The sequence below is a fragment of the Sarcophilus harrisii genome, chromosome 2 (genome assembly GCF_902635505.1).
Source record: "Sarcophilus harrisii chromosome 2, mSarHar1.11, whole genome shotgun sequence".
Classification (NCBI taxonomy): domain Eukaryota; kingdom Metazoa; phylum Chordata; class Mammalia; order Dasyuromorphia; family Dasyuridae; genus Sarcophilus; species Sarcophilus harrisii.
The window spans coordinates 255,123,078-255,144,912 of NC_045427.1; the positions used below are offsets into that span (position 1 = coordinate 255,123,078).

Below are 21,835 nucleotides of genomic sequence, written 5' to 3' on the forward strand. Positions count from 1 at the left end.
AAACTAAAAACTTAGTTCTACAAGTTCTAGTATATAGTTCTACAAGCTGACACCTATTCTACAAGATTGACACCTAAGATGATCTACTTATAATAGAGTATATAAGAGCTAAGAGATCTGGGAGAGTCAAATTCAGAGATAAAGACCCTCCTGGTGGCTATCCTGTCTCTGTCCACTAAGACCAAGGCCCATCTGAAGATCTCCCAGAAAGCTAGCCTGGCCCTAGGTGAGGGAGACAGACTGTTAAGGAGATAATAAAGATTTTGGACTTTATTCCTGACTATTTTCATGGTTATTATTCTGCTGAAACCAAGGCCCAATTGGAGGACCTCCAGAGAGCTAGCCAGAACATTACACAGAGATGATAGATGGATTCTTTCAATGAGCATTCCTCCCCCTATACTCTTTTTCTAGAATATTGGGGCAGTTTTTTTAAATGATTTCTTGTAGAATGCTATACAGGCTCTTTTTTTTTTTTTTTTTTTGATCATGGCCTTCAGGTAGGCCAATAATTTTTAAATTGTCTCTTCTAAAAGAGAAGATCTAAAAGTAGATCCATTTGCCAGGTCAGTTGTTTTGCAAATGAGATATTTCATGTTTTCTTGCATTTTTTTTCATTCTTTTTTGTTGTTTTTGTTGGAATACACAGGAGAGCTATTGGAATACAAGGGAATAGCCACCTGCCAGTGGCTGCTGGCGACCCAATTCAGAATGGATCTCCCCTTGTGGAGGATGATACAAGGAGACTGAGAAGAAGTTGCTGTTCTCTGACCTCTGAGAGACCTTTGCATTTGCAGGAGCAAAGGACCTGGGGTTACAACCAAGAATTAACTACCCAATGAGATTCAGCATCATCTTTCAGGGGAGGAGATGGAGCTTCAATGAAGTAAGAGACTTTCAATCATTTCTTTTGAAAAAGCCACACTAAACAGGAAATTTAATCTAAAACATAGGACTCAAAAGAACCATAGAAAAGTAAAGTAAATAGTGGAAAATATATATTTAAAGGTTAAACTGTTTTAGCCCTAGATGGGAAAACAATATCTGTAACTCTTGTGAATTATATCTGACATTAGAGTAGACAGAGTGGACATCACATGGACTGAGAGTGTGATTGTGAACTGACTCTGATGTGATGACATCAAAGAAAAAGACATTAAGGATGGGGAAACAGTCTGACCTGGAAAAAGAAGAAAGGGGAGGTATAATGGGACAATTAGTTCACACCAAGAGGCTCAAAAGACCTATTACAATATAAGGGGAAAAGGGAAGGGGATGAGCATTGTCTGAAGCTTGATCTCATAAGTTTAGCTCTTAAGAGGGAATAACTTAATCATTCAGTTGGGTATAGAAATTAATCTAGCCTTATAGAGAAATTGGGAAAGAAAATGGAGGGACAGGATAGAAGGGAGGACAGAAACACTAGGGAAAAAGGTAAGAGGAGGAAGGATTGATAGAAGATAAGGTAGGGAGTAGGGTGGATAAAAATAAACACAGGACTAAGGACAGGGTAGAAAGAGAGAACAAAAGTATATACAGGGAAGAAAACAGGAGGGAGGGAAATACAGAGCTGGTGATCAAATTACTAATATGAATGGGATGAACTCTCCCATAAAATGGAAGAAAGCAAATAACAGCATGGATTAAAAAACAGAATCCTACAATATGTTGTTTGCAAGAAACACATCTGACAAAGAGAGACACATACAAAGTAAAGGTAAAAGGTTGAACCTAACTTATTATGCTTGAGCTGAAGAGAGGCAAGGGTACTGTGGAAAGAGTTTGGGATTTGGAATTAAAAATCTGAGCCTGATCCTATCTTTGCCACTTACTTCCTTTGTTATGTAACAGATTCTGAGTGTGTCGAAGAGGGAATCTGTGCTTGGGGTTCACAGTGACAAGCAGTTACAGATCCTACCTTACAGATGCAAATAGCACACAAATCTGTAATGTGACTCTGACCCCCAAAATGCAATCTCAGTTCCAGGTTCTAGCCTGATATGAAGCTAATTAGGGCAGAGTAGGAAGAATAATTAGGACAAAATTCCCAGACCAACATGAAACCTACAATATTTAATGCAGCAGCAGTCTATTGTTGCTCAAAACCCAAACCCAGGTCAGAAACTTGCAGAGCTCAGACCAGGAAAAGGAAAGCAATTAGAAATCAGACCACTTTGGGAATAATTAAAGTTTACAAGTTCCCATTGTGAACTTTTCTGAGAGTTTAAAATTACACAATACTCAATATTCTTAAAAAAACATCAGAGGGATCAGCCCAGACCATCCCTTCAAAAGTGAAAAGAGCCCTAACGAATTCTGAAGTCAAGATGTAGACTAGAGGAAAGAACAAACAATAAAAAAAGAATCCCACTACAGAAAGTTATTATGGTGACAGAGACACTCAAGATAGAAATGCAGAAAATATGAATGAGTCCATAATGTCTATAAGCAAAACTCCTAAGAAAAACACAACATATACTCAAATCCAATTAGAATTCCTGGAAGAGATAAAACAAATGTTTAAAAAAAAAAAAAAAAAGAGACAGGGGGGAGAAAGAGAGGAAAGACCTTTTTATAAATGAAATGAGAGCTATAAAGAAAAAAATGGAAAAGAAATAATAACAATGAAAGAATTAGAGAATCAGCAGCCCGGAACAAGAAGTAAAAAACTTTGCCCAATGACAAACTATCTAAAAATCAGAATGATCCCCCAAAAAACCCAAATGACTCCATAGAAATAAAAAAGATATATTAAAACAAAGTCAACAGATTGAAAACAGAGAAGAAAATATGAGATATTTAATTTCAAAAATAATGGATCTGGAAAATAGATCAAGAAGAGATAATAAGAATCCGGATTAAATAAGAATACCCTAGACATCTTAGTTCAAGAAATCATGAAGCAAAACTGCCCATATCTTACAATCAGAAGATGAAGTAGAAATAATCAAGTCCTGAAAGAACCTCCAAAATTTGGTTCTAAATCACTTACTAAATTATGTAATCCTGAGCAAATTACTTAATCTCTGTTGGCCTCAGACCAGAAATCTGCAAAATGGCAATAATAATTGTACTGACCTTTCACAGTCGTTGTGAGGATTAAAAAAATAAATTGTAAAGCATTTTGTAGAGTGTCTGACACATAGCTAATGTTATATAAATGTTAGGGTAGATATTCAATAAATGCTTATTGTTGAAAAGATGGATAATTTATCAAACTTTAGCTTTCTGGGTTCTAACATGGAAAGAGAAGAAGATATCAAATTTAGATTAGCGATAAATCCATGAATATTGATCCATAGATTTGAAAAAGTTAGTAGTTCTACCATTTCAATAAAGTTAAACTCCTAACCTATACTCCCTATGTCTTTCATCATTTTAGGCAAGTTTCCAACTTACCATCTTCCCAGTTTAAAATCAGAAATAAAAATAGTTATGGGAACATATTAGAAAAAAAGTGAATATTTACTAAATGTTTTGTAATATTAACCTGTAAGGGCCTACATATATTCCACAATATAAAAACTGAAGGTATTCCTCAAATTTAAAAATGTTATAACCACTAACATTTCTGCCAAAAATATTTCTTTAAACTCTTCCTAGAGACATATTTTGCCTTAGGAAATAGGATTAAAAAGTTGAATGATTCCTTATTCATATCAACACTAATTAAATTTTATTGACTAAAAAAGCGCATTGTTTCTATGTCTTTTAAAAGATAAAAAAAAAAATTAAAAGGTAAAAAGGAACAAATAATTAAGGAATAATCCTTTGGGCTTAATCATATCTAGTGCTCCAGATGAGCACTAGAATGAAAAACTCTTTCTTACTGGCATGCTTCTGAAACAAAACAGAATATATTTTAGGAACTGAAAGTCTAATCTAGAGAAGAATAACAACACAAAGTGATTTATATCAAGGGAATATATCAAAATGTTTTAGTTGTAATGCTTTCATAATTTCAGAAGTCATTCTTATTTACAAAGAGCTTCCATAATACAATTCTGATTTTGAATCTTGAAATCTTGAAGCAGTATATTTGCAAGCATGGTTAATATTAATTTAAAAAAATCTCCAAATCTCCCAAAATCTAAATGATACCTATTTAAAATATCAATTTATCTAATATCTAAATATATTGTGTTAATAGTAGGTACTCAATTTTTCTTAAATTGAATAATTGTTATCAATAGTTTCTATTGACTTTTGAAATGTTTTCATTTTCTGCTTTATTTTATTATTTCATAATTTTTATTATAAAATGTCTTTCTGGTCTTTTCAGAAACCCAGAAACTGTTATTGTGAACAGACATTTGAAAAGGAATTTTTAAAGAAGGATTCTTTATTTGCCAAGACTTGCTAGGAAAAATGGAAAGGAGTTTGGAAGAAATTAGATTTAGACCAACATACCATACTAAAATTACTTCCAGATAGATATAAGACCTAACCTAAGAAAAAAGACTGGATTTGTGATTTAATTAGTAAAAGAAATTCTAGGGTGAGAAAACTGTCTCTATTACTCCAGATTACAACTTTTTCTATAACTTAAAGTCTTAGTTAATAGAGTACTGAGAAGTTAGGTGACTTGTCTAAGGTCATACAACTGGTGTATGTTGAAGAACTTGAACTCAGGCCTTCAAAGGTCTCTATTTACCATACCTCACACTTCTTTAAGATAAAAGGTCATATCATACTAAAATTAAGAGAACATGGAAGTAGGTTCTTTGCTCAACCATAGCTAAAATGAGAATTCCTCATCAAAAAAAAAGATAGCACATTATAAAATATAAGATAATGTCAATTACCAAAACTTTAATAGCTTATGCACTAACAAAAATCAATGAAACTAGAAGAGGAAGAGAAATGGTCAAGTGGGAAAAATTATTTGCTTCTATCATATATACATTTTAGAAATATAAAACTAAGAGATCACACAAAATAAATAAATCTTTTCAAAAGACAGAAACAGATTTTGAAAGAATTAAAAACTCTGACAATGATATGAAAGATTACTCCAAATCACTGGTAAAAGAAGTAAAAATTAATTCTGTGAAGCATCACCTGACAACATTCCATGTTAAAGATAATAAAGATTTAACTTTAGGATGGTTATGGTAAGACAGGCCCATTATTTTGCTGTTGATATTTTTGAGAATTGCTCCAGACATTCTGTTAAACAATTTGAATTATGAGGGAGAAAAGTCATTACTGTTCATACTGCTTGAATCAGAGATCTCACTTCCAGCCATAGATTTCAAGGAGATAAAAAAGAGAAAACAGAATAATGATAATAATACTTCTTATGTTATAATAAGAAGCTAGAACCAAGGTAGGTATCAATCAACTGGGGAATGGTTGATAAAATTATTTTATGTGAATGTAATGGACTTTTATAGTTATGATGAAGAAATGATGAACATAAAGAATCCCGAGAAATATGAGAAAGACTTGATTAACCGATATAGGATTTTTTTTTAATTTTTATTTTTTTATTTATTTAATAGCCTTTTATTTACAGGATATATGCATGGGTAACTTTACAGCATTAACAATTGCCAAACCTCTTGTTCCAATTTTTCACCTCTTACCCCCCCACTCCCTCCCCCAGATGGCAGGATGACCAGTAGATGTTAAATATATTAAAATATAAATTAGATACACAATAAGTATATATGACCAAAACGTTATTTTGCTGTACAAAAAGAATCAGACTCTGAAATATTGTATAATTAGCTTGTGAAGGAAATAAAAAATGCATGTGTGCATAAATATAGGGATTGGGAATTCAATGTAATGGTTTTTAGTCATCTCCCAGAGTTCTTTTTCTGGGAACTGATATAGGATTAAGAAAAGAGAATAAGGAGTCTGATACAATACAATGAATACAAAAACATAAGGGAAAAACACACTAATTGGCACCTAACCTCTAATTAACTGTAATGGTCAAACTTGATGCAAAAGAGCCAATAATGAAATATATTCTTCTCTTGCTAGATAAGTCAGGGACTATGAATACGGTATCTGGCCTATGATATCAGATGAGGTCTATCAATTCTATTTCAATGTTTTTCTTTATTTCAAAATAAGATGGAAATGATAGTGGTTAAAAAAAAATCAAAATGTATTAACAGTATATAGATATTACCCAACTTAAATCACATTATATTGGCCAAAGTTGTTTGTCCTTCGCTCTTGAAGGAAGACCATGATATCAGGGAGGTGCTGCCATGCATGGAAGTGAATTGAATTTAAGTGAGGGAGGGCTGGGCAAGATCAACTGGTTCACTTTACCTTCTAGAGCCATCTGGGTCTAGTGGCTATAGATATAGATCAGGACAATTGGAGATGGCCCAGGAGGCAATGGGAGACTTGGCCTTTTTAAGCCAAGGTCTTCAGGAGATTGATTGAGGCTGCACCCATTCTGTGATGAGGGCTAGATAGCAATTAAAACAAAGAATCTGATCTTTTCATTTAGGACTCCCCTCCCCCAATGAATGTGGGAAGGGAAGACCCTCAAGGGTTCTGGTCAAAACAGAAATGACTGATATTTACATTCAATCTGAGTCCATCAGAACCCAAACAATAACCAAATGGGGCTTGGCCTAGGACCTATTGGCATAGTTATAGGGAATACATGAAGATTTTTTATATCACAGGATCTGTAAGATAAAATAAAGATTTTATTTAATTTCTCCTCCTCCAAATTCTTATCAAAATAGTAGATGTAGATCAGTAGCTAAAATCTGACCTTTCAGTGTTAGCACCAGTTTGGAAATCAATATTCACTCCTTAAATATCTTGCATGTATTATAAGTAAGTACACAAGGTAATAGTAGGAGAAGAGGAGAAATTACAGTATTCAAGCAACAGAAAAAAGCAAATTCTTTAGCAATTTCTCTTTTTACTGTTACAATCTCTGCCAGTTATGGCTAGAACCATGCTAACATATGGATCCTTCACCACACTTTAAGTTATGTAAATCTATTTTTGGAATCACCAAATACTATTGATTCAACAATTATTTTCCTTCAATGTCATTCATGTAACCCACTAAATTGCTGTATTGCTAAATTGCTTCAATAATAAATATAATACAAAAAAAGAGCTCACAAAATACATTCTCTATGTATCCTATTCTAATGAGACAGAAGTAAATACTCCTTCCTTTCAACTTTTGCTATACTTCACTGGTAACACTTTTGTGATACTTCTCACATGTATACAAGTCTCATCCCTCCCAATTAATAAAATATGTGATACATTTTTCTATCTCTATACTATCTAGGACAAAACCTAGGACAAAAGAAAACCTAGCACTTAATAAATTCTTGAATTTAAGAAACCCCAATTAGTTTTTTCCATTTTCATTAATCTTGCCCAATGGTAAAGAAAACACTATGCCAAATGTTCAGAAGGTAAAGAAAACTCTATAATGTATTTATCTGAGACATTTTCTAGATCCTTACACAGAATTCCATGTCTCAATATTTGTATACAGTTAAAAAGGCATGTACAAAGTAGTAAACTATATTAAAAATAAATTAGAGCTATTCAATTAAACTAATATAAACTTTTAGTTAGTTGTGTTTCTGGAAATCAAGTGTGATTCTGACGATTCTTTCTAGGGAGAAGTATATATTATATAAGAGACATCTATATGTTTCTTTTAATACATGGGAAGAACTACATTATATACAACATGGGAAACATCAAAATGAACAAAATGCCTTCATTTAGTTATCACATTTTTGTTAATTTAAGAAAAGAAATATTATTCTGGGTATATTTGAGAAACTTAAAGCAAAGTTAAGATATGAAAACATCCCAAGTTATTGAAGGAAAGTTTTTAGTATTACTATTCCAAGTTGCTAAAGCCAAAAAAAAGGGGGGAAAAGATGGAATTAATGGAACCCACAGGCTACTGATGTGGCAGTTTATCAAATGTAGTTATAATGAAAGATAAATAATACAGGCAATTCACACTTTATGAAAAGATAAAAGTGTCAGTGTGTAGGTACCAGTTTTACTGCAGGCCATAATCAGCAAGCAAATGAAAGTGCAATGTCTAAAAAGTTTTACAGCATTCTATGAAGGCCTCATCTTGTCAGGTATTGATTTAGGTATTCAGAGGACTTTGCTAGTATTAAGCAAATTGAGTGTTTGTGAACTTAGAGGACATGTTCTACTTCTGCTAACAAAAATTGCCTCAAGCTCAATGTTAAGTTGTTTCCATCACTAAAATTTAAGAAAAGAGAAGAAAATACTGAAATGGTATCTTACACAATTACTTTCTTCTTAAATAGAGGGCAATCCAAAGTGAATGTTTCATATTCCCCACCTTCTCCACAGATATTAACACCATACTTCTTAGATAGCTGAAAAATAAGAGGAAGGAAAAAAAAAAAAACAAAAAATTTAGGATCTCTTTGGAGGGAAAAAATCACATAACAATTCTGATATTATTCTAAAAATTATCCCTTTAAGAATTATGTATTCTAAAATGGAAATCGTGTGACTTTTTCTTCCAAAACTTACTGGTTAGATTTCTTTAAAAATTCAAGCTCTAGTACAAACTGGCATTTTCACATTAGATGTCTCTTTAAGAAGCCCATTCTGAGTCAGTAGTTAGGCCACTGAAAATCCATTTAGGAATGTTGGAGGTGGGTTCAAAGGGAAAAAAAAACCAACCCCCCAAAAAAGCATCAAGTTTTTGAGTCACTAGTTTCACTATGTATACTATTTTGGTAAAAATCTCCCATCTATAAGAAAAATGTGACTGAATATAAATAGCATTATAATCTTTGATTCATTTTTACCTTACCCACAGAAAGGCTACTCAAAAACCAAGGCATAATTTACTTGGCCCAATTGATGGTAGGTAATCTGGATTGTAGGCATCAGAGATCCACATCTCTTACATTTCTGCTTTTCTCTCTATTCACCCTATACCTTTAGTTAGGATTCTCATCATCTTTCACTTGTTTTTCTTCAATGTCCTCGTAATTGGTATCCTTCATTCTCTCCTCTCCAATGTGTCCACCACACAGCTGCCAAATTGATATTCCTAAAACAAATATCTGACTGCCAGTCCATCCTTCTCCCTGAAAAATCTTCAATGGCTTTCTCTGCCTCTAATAAAAACATGAAAACTCCTCAGTCTGCAAATTAAATTCTTTCAGAACTTAGTTTTAATTTACCTTTCCAGTTTTATTTTACATTTGTCCCTTATATGTACTATTTTAGGCAAAATGGCCTCCTAGTGGCTTCCTGGATACAACATTCCATCTTCCCTCTCTGTGTCATAGATAGATGACAGAAGAAGGGCAAATTAAAGGAGGAGCTGGTAAGAAGCAAAATACTTTTGAGCAGGGACAAGATTAAAGGAGAGATACAGAAATAGATCCAGAGCCAGAGAGGGAGGGCAAAATACAATTAGCAATAGTAATTTTGAAAAGAATTTCTCTGATGAAGGCCTCATTTCTTAAATGTATAGGGAATTGAGCTAAAGTTATGAAAAAAAACTAAGAGGCATTTCCCTAATTGAAAAAATGATCAAAAGTTATGAACCATACCCCCCAAATTACAAAATTATACATATTCTTTAGCCTAACAATGACATTACTAGCGATGAATCCTAAAAAAGATTTTTTTTAAAGGAGAATTTATATGTACAAAAATGTTTATAGAAGCTCTTTTCTCAGGGCAAAGAATTGGAAATTAAGGAGATACCCATCAAATGGGGAATATATGAATAAATTATGGTATGTGGTTATGATGGAATATTATTGTTCTATCAGAAATGAACAGGAAACTATCAAAAAAAAAAAAAAAAACCCGGGAAAATCTGCCAAGAATTCAAGCAAAGTAAAATGTACTGTATACAAAGTAAGAGAAATGTTGTGGGATGATTAGCTGTGAATGACTTTGGTATTCTCAGCAATACAATGATCTGAGACTACTCTGAAGGACTTATGATAAAAATGCTATCTGTACCCAGAGAAAGAACTGATTGTATCTGAATACAGACTGAAGAATACTTTTTATTTTATTTTATTTTTCTTGAGGGATTTTTTTTTTTTTGAGGGGGAGTTCTATGTTTTCTTTTGCAATATGACTTTTATGGAAATGTTTTGCCTAACTTCACAATGGGGGGAGAAGAAAGAGGGGAAGAATCAAACTAAATATAAAAAATAGTTTTACCTGTAACTGGGGAAAATTCAAATATTTAAACATGGAAAAACTAAATAGTACTCTTTCTCTTAGAATTTCATTGTAAATACTTTTGTTTTATATTTGCTTAAGTATATTTTCTATTCCTCAGTAGTCTTTCAATAAGACCTTTGAGAGTAGGAAATATCTCATTTTTGTGCTATACCACTCTAGCATCTAGCAAAGTGCCTATGCTGTCAGAAAGTTGGAGTCTCTAATAGAAAAAATTACAAATAATAATAATACAGACAATTAAATGGCAGTGGATAGAGTACTAGATCTGGAGTCGGTCGGGAAGGCTTGAGTTCAAATCAGAACTCAGACAGGAACCAGCTGTGTAACTGGGCAAATCACTTAACATCTATCTGTCTTAGCTTCCTCATCTGTAAAATGGGAATAGTAACAATGCTTTCTTTATGGTTTTATTAAGTGAAAGCATTCTGTACAACTTATAATACGATATAATGAGGTTGTATTTTTTTTAAAAATCACCCAATTAAAAAAAAAAGCCTTTGATCTTTTAAATAAGTAGATGTTCATACCCATTGAAGTTTGTATGAAGACACTGTAATAAGAACTTACTGAATAAAATGTATCTATTCTGAATTAATGTAGAGAAATTACATTATTTTTGCTTCCTCAGTGAGAGAGGACATACATTCTGAATAGATGCCAAAGTTTTCCATATTTATGCTATTGTTCAAGTTATTTCCTATGTCTACAAAGTTTCCTACATGCTGAATCCAATTCATCTCAATTCAATGGCTATTTTTTAAGCACCTCCAGGGTTTAAGGCACTGTGTTAAGTAGAGGAAATGCGAAAATAAAATTGCAATTGTGGTTGGTCATTGAATGATGCAGAGTTCTTAAGCACTTTAGGCAGAGTTTCTTTAGTTGTCTTTACATTATCATTACTATATAAATTGTTCCCCAAGATCTGTTCACTTTACTGTTTCAGTTTAAAAAAATTGAAGAAAGTGACTAATTAGCAAAACTGCAAGTCAGGACAAAAAGAAGAAATCTTAAACATGGATTATACATGCTAATGTGACAAAATTATAATTTAAAAATAAACCAAAGCTGCATATATGGATGAAGAAATTTCATAATTAACAAATCAAAGACCAAACTAGAGAAATGATAAAAAATTAGGAAGGAAAATGTATATGACTGATCATTTATATTAACAGAAGAAAAGAAATGGCTATTTAGTTAAGAAAGATAGTTTTTAAAACGCTAGAAAAATAACAAAGCTATTTCTTTAAACATTTAAATAAGTACAAAATAATAAATTTTCAATAATCAATAATCAAGTAAATTTTTAAAATAAAACAAGACTAATAAAACAGATAAAGCATAACTAATTAAATTTTTAAAAATGGAATGAACAAAAGCAAATTAGAAATATTAAATGGAAAAATTCACAACAAAGGGAAAAATAAAATTATTAAAATCTACTAAGCTGAATTATGTGATAATAAAACTCAGAACCTAAACAAATAAAAAATCCTAAAAAAATTGGTATGTTATCTATATAAGTTTAAAATACTAAATCACAGGCAGAGATCAGATGTTAGAGCTGAAGGCTCCTTCTAGTTGAACTCACTAAACTTTCCCTTCTAAGCAATTTAAAAATACCCTCTCAAAGCAAATTTTGGAGTGGCATTGCTAACAATAGATTGGGGCTGAGACATTTGTATACTTCAAAACTGGACACTGAAGAAGAGCTTTGTGATGCTGAGGCAACTCAGAGAACAGAGTAACTCACATACTGGGATAGCCTTTGGAAGCAGCAGCAGTAACTGTTTTTTGTGTTCACCCCACTTGAGGACAGTAAGAGGATTGGCCGAGTCATAAAGAGATTATAAGGGACCTCAATGTGGCAACTAGGTAGAGAAATGGATCCCAATTCTATTGCCTCCTACAAAATTTAAGGTTACAGAGAGAGCAGAGGCCCTAGTTTCAGTTAGTAGTCCAGGGCAGAGATAAGAGTATTAGAGCACTTGTGGTCATAAGCAAGGTCCCTTCCAGAGTAAGGACCAGAACTCAGTCCAGAACTCAATCCAGAAAAGTAGTTACTACACCTTTGCCAGAAAAAGCACTCCCATGGAAGCACCAAAAACTAACAAAACCTCAGACCTAGCTGGGAAATAGCAGATTGAAAAAGTATGATGCTTGGGAAAATGAAAAGTAAGCAAAGAAGTGAGAAAAGTGTAATTCTAACATAAAGCTCAGAATCAAGAAATAGTTTAGAAAAATGATCAAACAATAACAAAGAACTTGACCATAAATAGCTTCTAAGGTGACAGGATAACTCAAAACAAAAACTTAGAAGAAGAAAAATTATATGAAGATATCTAAAACAAAACCTCAAAGAAAAACATATATTGGACACAAGCCCAATAAGAATTTCTTGAATTGCCAAAAAAAGAATTAAAAAAAAAAAAAAACCCTGAAACCACATCCTGAAAAAGGATTTTAAAATCAAATAATAGTGGTAGAGAAAAAAAAAATTGAGGAAAGAAATGAAAGCAATGTAAGGAAATTGTAAAAAGAATTTGGTAAATGAGACACAAAAATTAGTGAAGAAAATAATTCCTTAAAAATTGAAATTGGGTGGGGCAGCTAGGTAGTGCAGTGAATAGAGCACCAGCACTGAAGTTAGTAGGACTGAATTCAAATCTGGGCTCAGACATATAACACTTCCTAGCTGTGTAACTCTGGGCAAGTTACTTAACCCTATTGCCTTAGCAAAAACAAAAAACAAAACACAAAACAAAAACAGATCAAAAATTGAAATTGGGCAAGTGAAAACTAATGACTCCAAAGGACATCAAGGAACAACTTTTACAAAGTCAAAAGAATAAAAAGTTAAAAGATACCATGAAAAATCTCATTAAAAAAAAAAAAAACTAACCACAAAATTTGAGGACCAAGAGTTTAAGAATTAGCAGACTACCAGAAAGGCATGATCAAAAAGAAAAGGGCTTGGGAAAAATATTTCAAGAAATACAAAAAAAAAAATCCCCAATAGTTTAGAATCAGAGGGCAAAACAGAAAACAAAACAAATTCACCAATCACTTCCTGAAAAAGATCTCCAAATGAAAACTCTCAGAAATATCATAGCCAAATTCCATTGCTCCCAGGTCAAGGAAAAAATACTGTAAGCATCCAGAAAGAAACCCTTGAAGGATTGTGATGCCACAGTCAAGATAATACAAGATTTAGCAGCTTCTAAATTAAGATTGGATAGTTTAAAATATGATATTCTAGAAAACATTGAGCTAAGATGACAATTAAGAATCACCTACCCAGCAAAACTGAGAATAATCCTTCAAGGTAAAAGGTGGTCATTCAATGAAATAAAGGATGTTCAAGCACTCATGATGAAAAGTCCAGAGGTGAATAAAAATATGATTGTCAAATAAAGGACTCAGGAGAAGCATAAGGAGAAAATAAGGAAATTGATATCATAAGGGACTATATGGTTTGTCTGTTTACATTTCCCACATGGTAAGATGATTTTTAACTCATTAGAACTTTCTCACTGTTATGGAATATATGGAATTATAGAAGGAATCTCTCTCTCTCTCTCTCTCTCTTTACTTTACTCTTCTTGAAGTGTTTTTTTTTTGGGGGGGGGAGGGAGAGGAGTGGGGCTAAGGAGATCTGTTTCCTTTCACAACATATAAATGTTTCTGCATAATTTCATATGTGCATTCTTAAAGGGGATTGGGGTGAGCAAGAAGGTAGAGAATCTGGTACTCCAAATTTTAAAAACAAATGTAAAAAATTGATGGGGGAGGATTGTGGGAAGATGGCAGAACAGGTTGGTAAATTTCAAACCCTCCAGATTTTCCCCACAAATAGAACAAATCTACACCTCAGGACAAACACAGATAAGTGAGAAATCAAGGAGTCTTGGGGTAGAAAAAAGTCCTCCTGATACAACCCAAGAAAATTTGAAAATTGGAGATCAGAAGAAAGACCAGGTGCCTGGGATTATTAACCCATGTGAAGTGCAAACACCTCTGGGCTACATCCATAAAAACACCAAGTGGGGAACCCTGGGGCTGGGGGTGGCTGCAGACTCCACAAGAACCACAGAAATTTTAACCTCCAGAATTGTTTGTGAGTCCTGAATCCAGACTGAGGTAACCTCCACTGATTAGGAATGCCAGGCCCAGCTGTGCTACAAGGACATGGACCTGGGAGAGAAGGAACTAGCACTGGATGAATGCAGAAGCTGTGGGGCAGGGACACTGCTGGCTATGGGCTCTTGATGATAATGGAGCTCTTGGTTTGGGGTTCCTGGTCAGAGGGGAGAGATGAAGTGAAGCCAGAGGCACCAATCTCCCCACCCCAGGATTAGAGGTGCTTATACCAATATTTTTTTTTAAATGAATTAGTAAAGAAGGAAAAAAAAAAAACCCACCACAGAAACCTATTCTGGGAACAGGGAAGACCAGGGTTCATCTTCAGAGGAAGATCCTGAAGGAGGAAAAGCTTCTACCCCACAGAGTAATGTGAAATGGTTCACTGCCCAGAGAGAATTTATAAAAAAATTCAAAAAATTAAAAATGAGATACGAGGAAAAACTAAAACTAAAATGAAATAAAATCTATCCAAGAAAAGCAAGAAGATTATGGGGGAAAAAAAGTTAACCAACCAGAAAAGGAGATAAAGAGTTTCAAAAATGAAAATAACTCTTTGAAAATTAGAATTGGGTAAGGGAAAGTCAGTGAAGCTATGAGAGAAACCAAGAAATAACAGATTATAAAGAATGAAAAAATAGACCAGAATGTAAAACATTTTATAAGTAAAATGACAGATCTGGAGAAGAGATCAAGAAGAGAAAATATAAGAATAATTGGACTGACTGAAAGTTGGAACTAAAAAAGGATCCTTGACATAATAATGCAAGAAATAATCTAAGAAAACTGTCCTGGAGTGATAGAACAGGAGGAAAAAGTGGAAATAGAAAAAATCCACCCATTATCACATCACATCAACAAGAGATCTTCTGTGGAAAACACATAACATTACTGCCAAATTTTGAGATCCCCAAATCAAAGAGAAAATTTTGCAAGAAACAAACAAACCAAAAAAACCAATTCAAATAAGCTGGAGCTACAATTAGAATTGCACATTTAGAATTTACAATTAGAATTGAATTTATCAGCAGCTACAATAAAAGACTGCAGACCCTGGAATCATATCTACTGACAATCAAAAGAACTAAGTCTATAGTCAAAAATTATCATAACCAGCAAAATTATCTATAATACTGAATGAGAAAAGAATGGATACTCAACAAACCTACAGATTTTCAGGACTTTGTATCACCAATTCCAAACTTAATAGAAAATTTAACATTTAAGAGCCAACATCAAAGATCAGTTTCTAGGAACTCAACATGTACAATTTATTTATTTATTTATTTTTTGATGGGAAAATGAATACCATGTGTTTAAGGTTGACATCAAGAATAGGGCAGGTCAAAAAAAAAAAAAAAAGATTGGGTCAGAGTTAAGGTAAAAATAGTAATTAATACAAATGAGGTGCTGAGGAAAAATAAACAGAGACATTAGAAAGGGGAAGAGGGCTCACAGTTCTGAAAATCTACTCACATTAGGAATGGGTTAAACAGGCAACATTATATATATATAGGATGAAGTGTATACCACTCTCCAAAATCTATTAGGAAACAGGGAAGAGGGATGAGTGGACAGGGAAACAAAGGGTGAGGGAAGAAGATAAGGGTAGGGGAAGATTAAGTAATAGCAAAGCAAGGTAACAAGCAGAATTAAAGCAAAAAATCAGCAGGAATAGGAAAGGTATGTGTGTGAGTGGGAGGAGAGAGGTTTGTGCGATATGTATGTATATGTATATATAAACATATAAATAAATATAAATATAAAAATCCATATATAAATATATGCTTTCTTAACTATAAGCCTGCTTGGGGTCAGGTGAGGGGATGAAAGGGGAAAAAATAAAGTAACAAAGGTGAGCAGCAGAGAACAAAAGAACAATTTACAAGGAAGTAAAGATGGACACTCATGAACATAATTTCTTCTACTAATATATATATAGTTTCTTGATCTGGTAATTTGTTATATATTTTTGAATCCTCCTAATGTTCTGGTGGGCACATGATAATGTTCTCTTTTGTTCTGTATTTCTTTTCTGTTTTTTAAAACAAAATAAAATTTTAAAAATAAAAAAAATGTTTTACATGTAACTGGGGAAAATAAAAATATCAAGTATATATTTTTTAAAAAGCAAAATAATTTTTTTTTCCCTAGAAGATCTGGTCAACATGATCCACTGACACAGGAAGTAGCTCATCCCTTAAAAAAGCAATGGAAATCACAATGGCCAGATATGGAGAATTCCCAATAATTATGGTTCAGGAACAACTTGCTTTGTTCCAAAAACTCTGAAAATTCCTCAGTGGATATAAAGGGAAACAGATCACTGGTGATTAACAGGCTAAGAGGAAGTGAAATGGGAAAAAGGTCTTAAGCTGAAATGCATGGAAAAAAAAGTGGTTTATTGTGGTTAAAATCCACAGTCAACAGAATATACAGTTCTTGGGAGTAGGGACTAATTTATTTCTGTCTTTATATATCTAACACTTAGCATAGCCCTTTGCACATAAGTCCTTAACTTTTTCTGGAAGAATTTACTTGACCAGAGGTAACTGGTTATTCAGACAGCTAAAGAAAAAGCAAATTAAATGCAAAAAAAAAAAAAAAAAAAAAAGTAGCTTCAAAGCTGGGGAAAGGTATACTTGGAATAAAACTGTGGAAACACCAGAAGAATTGATTAATGACTCTATGTCAGCAAGGTATCTGCCCAAGAGAGTTATTTTTTTTTAAGCTGAATAGTCTAGTTCAACTATCTTCCTGCTGAACTGCATCCAAGTTGTTATGGTCTGGACATCCCAGGAGGATAGAATTATTGACAGGTGTGTCTAGTGGTGATGAAGTTCTTTGCTCCACTGCACTTCTTCAGTCCACCACTTTATATACCAATTATCATGACTTTCAGGCTATTCATTAACAGGGCTAAATTTTATATAACAAGACAGAACAGTCTCATTATAGAAATTAAAGATAAATGAAACCAGTAGCTTCCCATTCTGGGGGAAAAACCTCTCAAGGGATATACCTCTTTTAGAAAGAATATAAAAGGACAGTATCCTGGAAATGTTACCAGGACCTCTTTAATAAAACATTTGGCACGATGAAGAAAGCAGGACCAACAACAAAGCAAACAACAACAGCAGAGTTTGGACAAAGACCAGTCACAGAGTTCAGAGTTTTTACTACATGTAATCTGTGCTTTGCTCTGAAAGGCATCAATCACATAAAAGATGAGCAAAATCCAAGTGACTTTAACAACTAACAGAAAAAAATAAGTTGTCTTGTCTTCTGTGCATGTAGAGATAACTCTTCAACTTATCTAGCAAGGAGAGATCCAATTGATGATTTTTTCAAAAAAATCATACTTCTTGTTTGAATTTGGGAACCTGAGCATATTTTGTCTTGGGCCAGAAACAGTTCCTTTAGTTTTGTAATTGACTGTAACTAGTACAAATTGGATCATTACTAATAATACCTGAAAAAGTACAACTGAACAGGCAGAGGTCAGTATTTTAATGGTAGTTGGCAGAAAACTATTTCTTTACTACTTGTACAAAGTGCAGGGGGAAATTTCCTGGCTTGTATTTTTAAAAGAAGTTTTGCATCATGACCTAATCCAACGAAAATAATTCCACTGACTTCAATTCAAAAACCCTACTGTTTCCCAACTATGTGCAAAGCATTTTGGAAAAGTGCTGGGTGAGATACAATGATAATTAATACATGGTCTCTTACTAGCATGGAATTTAATGGATGGGGAACATGGATGTCTCACTGTAAATATATTGATAATAAACTCTGGAAGGAAAGATAATTCCTAAATCATGATGATCTAAGAAATTATAGTATTTGTAATTAATTTTTTTCACAAGTACCTAAAAGATGCTACTGGTAACTATTAACAGAATATTTTTCTATCTTAGGAGTATGAAGGATAGTGTTTTTCCTAACTGCATTACTTACCTTTTCTGGATCTTCATTCACCTTCTCTGTACCATGAGGTCATAGTAGATACTAATTTATATAGTATATAATGTGTGTGTGTTTGTGTGTATAGTTTAGATATTAGATTTTTAACATTCTATCCCAAGATCTATTTATTATTTTAAGGGTTTTATTTTTTTTTTATTCCCTTCATCTCAACCTCACCTCTTTTAAACCCTAACAGTCAACTCTGAATAGTCTCATTGTTCAAATATGTAGATCTGTCACAACAAAGGTAGTTTATTTTTGTTTCTCAAATAATAAATACTAAACTTTCAATAAAGAATTAGTATACCACATATAGGACTACAGAATGGCTGGGTCAGAGAAAAACTGGAAAATTCACTCCTGAAAATATCTTTTAACTTATGTTTTGAAAAAAAAGTTATAAAGTTAACTGTCAGGAACTATGTTCAGTATTAAGACTCATGTCAGCATTTTCCACACACACAGTCTCATATTTCTACATCTGAATTTTTTCAAACTCTCAGGGGAAGAGGCTTATGTTGAGATTTTTATATTTCATTCTTGAGGATATTTAAATTCTTATAAAGTAGATATGTGAAGCACTTTCCTGTTTTCTAAGTACATAGCAGAATTTCCAAGTACAAAGTGAGGATTATAAACAGTTATAAATTTTATTCATTAATTTCATTTATTAAACAAACATTTGTTAAGTGAATACTGGATGCAAAACATTATTTATTTGTAAAGAAAAATATAGTTTCTGACCTCAAAGAACTCATAATTGTTGACAAGGTAGATAAGCCATGTTATACAGAAATACATATTTCAAATTAGAGTATAAATGACAGTATAAAAACAAATTCTGGAGAAATCATTTCTAATAGATTAGATTATATAGAGAAAGTAACATTTATACTAGTTTAAAAAACTCTGATTATTAGGTTATTACAATAGTTCATATGAAAGTTAATGAGGGCCGGAATCCAACAAATTGTATCACCAATATGTTATCTTTTAATTATGGTCTAAAAGTTCATTTGCATATACAACATCTGGACTTCAGAATATATTTTCCGATGTGTATTCAAGGAATTTCTTTTGCCTTCTCCTTTACAATCACTGGCAAGAAATCATCAATCCACGATTTCCTTCACCTTTTACCACCGAAGTTGACTCTTGTGGCAGTGGAAAATAACGGAGTTCCCACAGTTGTGCCACTGTTGAAGTTGGAAAAATCAAATTGTATTTTGCCTACTTTATAGATAAGATGAACCTTGGCACAAACGGAATAAATTATTTCCTTAAGGTTAATTAATGGTAAACTAGGGACTTGAACCCAGGTTTCTGGTTCAATAATTTATACAGTGAAAAACTTATGATGGGTTTAAATAAGTAACTATAAAAACAGAATATGCATTAATTACATATAATCTCTGGTCCATTCAATTGCAAATGTTTTAAAGATAAAGAGGAAGCAAAATGTTTTGGATAAGGCACTGGAATTGGGGGTCAAGAAGTCCTGGCTTCAGATTTTACCTAAGATGCCAAAGATATTGGGCAACTCTTTTAACCTTTCTGTGCTTCTGTTCCTTCATCTGTAAAATGATGAGTTTGAAGCAAATGGTCATTAAGGGAATGGATCCCTTCCTGTTTTAAATCTATGATCTTAAGACATATTGGGAAGTTTCATATTAGATGTTATTATGTCCATTATAAGCAGGGTAGATGTTCTATAGGGATTTCATATGTATACATGTTACTTCATTCATGTATGCATTTATGCTCATCTCCTAAACTTCATATGAGAAGGAACTTACAAAACAAGGGGAATGATTTTAATGTGTCTATAAGGAAAATCTTATTATTTTATTTTAAATTTAACATATATATGCAAAATTTGATACTATACCATAAATCACCAAAGACCTGGTAGATTTTTCCAATATTCTTTCTAGCATTTAACATATTTTTGGAGTTCGGGTATTATATCTATTTTACTGTGAAGTCCCGTAATAATTTCTGAGAATTGTACTAACAAGTTAAAAGAGTTATAGTTATTCGTTCATCTTATTGATATGGTTAATCACATTACTCAAAAAGATTAGCTGCTCTAAGCACTATCAAATATCTGATTTATCTTGGGCAATAATACAGATTATCATCATTGGTATTAAATTGAAAAATTCCCATATGCTATGTATAAGAGAAAAAGTATAGAAAGATATATCTTTTTTTCCCTTTTGTTGTCAGATTCATTGGGCTCTAGGAGAATTAGCCAATTAGATTTATTTTGTGTTTTCTTTCAGTAAACATATAATGTTCACCTTGTACAAGAAGAGGGGAAACAGGGTAAATGGGCTGTGAAGTGCTACTATAACTATAATATTCCAGAAGTCAAGATTTACCAATAAGTAAATGGTTAATGAATAACCACTTTGTGTCAAGATTTACAAATAAGTAAATAACTACTTTGTGTATAAATAAATACATACATATGTGTGTGCATGTGTGTAGTAGGAAAAAAATTATTAATCTAGCATGATTTTTTAAAGTATTTCAAATCTAAGAATGTTTTATTCAATCCATAAAATTAAGATTGATCTTCTCACACACCTGGTTTATCTTCTGGGAATATTTGCTTTTTATTAACCATCTAAGCCAAATTGCTGCAAATAGTGAATATACTTAAGAAGTTTGCCATAGACACACGATTTCAAATTCTTAGAGAGAAAAAAAAAACCCTAGAAAATTAATTAATAATAATTTCAAATGTGAAATTCTTTATGGTGACTAAGAACTGGAAATCTAGAAATCTTCATTAACTGGGGAATGGCTGAACAAATTATGGTATATAGTTTTGATGGAATATTACTGTGCTATAAGAAATGAGGAACTCAATGATCTTAGGCAAGGAAAGATTTGCAGAAATGATGTAGAAGTGAGCACAATCAAGAAAACCCTATATACAATAAAAAATATATTATTTTAAGAACTCCTTTGAGAGACTAAGTCATTGTTAACTATGATAAATAAATAAAAAATAAAAGATACATGAAAAGACTATCTGTACAGATGATAGATGTATATATTGACACTGTTTGCTTTTCTTCAAGCACATTGTTTTAAGGGATCAAACATATTGAAAATGGCCTATATTCCAAGTGAATATAATAAAGATGACAATACTCCCTAAACTAATCTATTTATTTAGTGCTATACCAATCAGACTCCAAAGAAACTATTTTAATGATAATTGGCATAATGATAAAATAAAAACAACAAACAGTATGGGAGGCATTACACACAGTTACAAAAGCAATTGAAACTGAATTAGGTCTCTTTGTCAAAGAAATCCACTTACATCAGAGTACATCTTCCTACAGAATCGTTGTTGACGTATATAATGATCTCTTGGTTCTGCTCATTTCACTTAGCAACAGTTCATGTAAGTCTCTCCAAGCCTCTCTGTATTCATCCTGCTGGTCATTTCTTACAGAACAATAATATTCCATAACATTCATAT

The 21,835-nt window shown here is 32.6% G+C and overlaps 1 protein-coding gene across 3 annotated transcripts in view; it reads right to left on the reverse strand.

Annotated features, from left to right (window-relative positions):
* Positions 1-21,835, reverse strand: part of DPH6 (diphthamine biosynthesis 6) — a 475,226-nt gene that overhangs the window by 261,163 nt on the left and 192,228 nt on the right. For all 3 annotated transcript variants that reach the window (XR_004231946.1, XM_031952046.1, XM_031952047.1), the window contains exon 7: positions 8,281-8,375. Coding sequence is in view for 2 of the 3 variants with exons in the window: in XM_031952046.1 (XP_031807906.1) it covers positions 8,281-8,375 (95 nt within the window). In the remaining variant the exon portion in view is untranslated. The remainder of the gene's footprint in view (positions 1-8,280; positions 8,376-21,835) is intronic.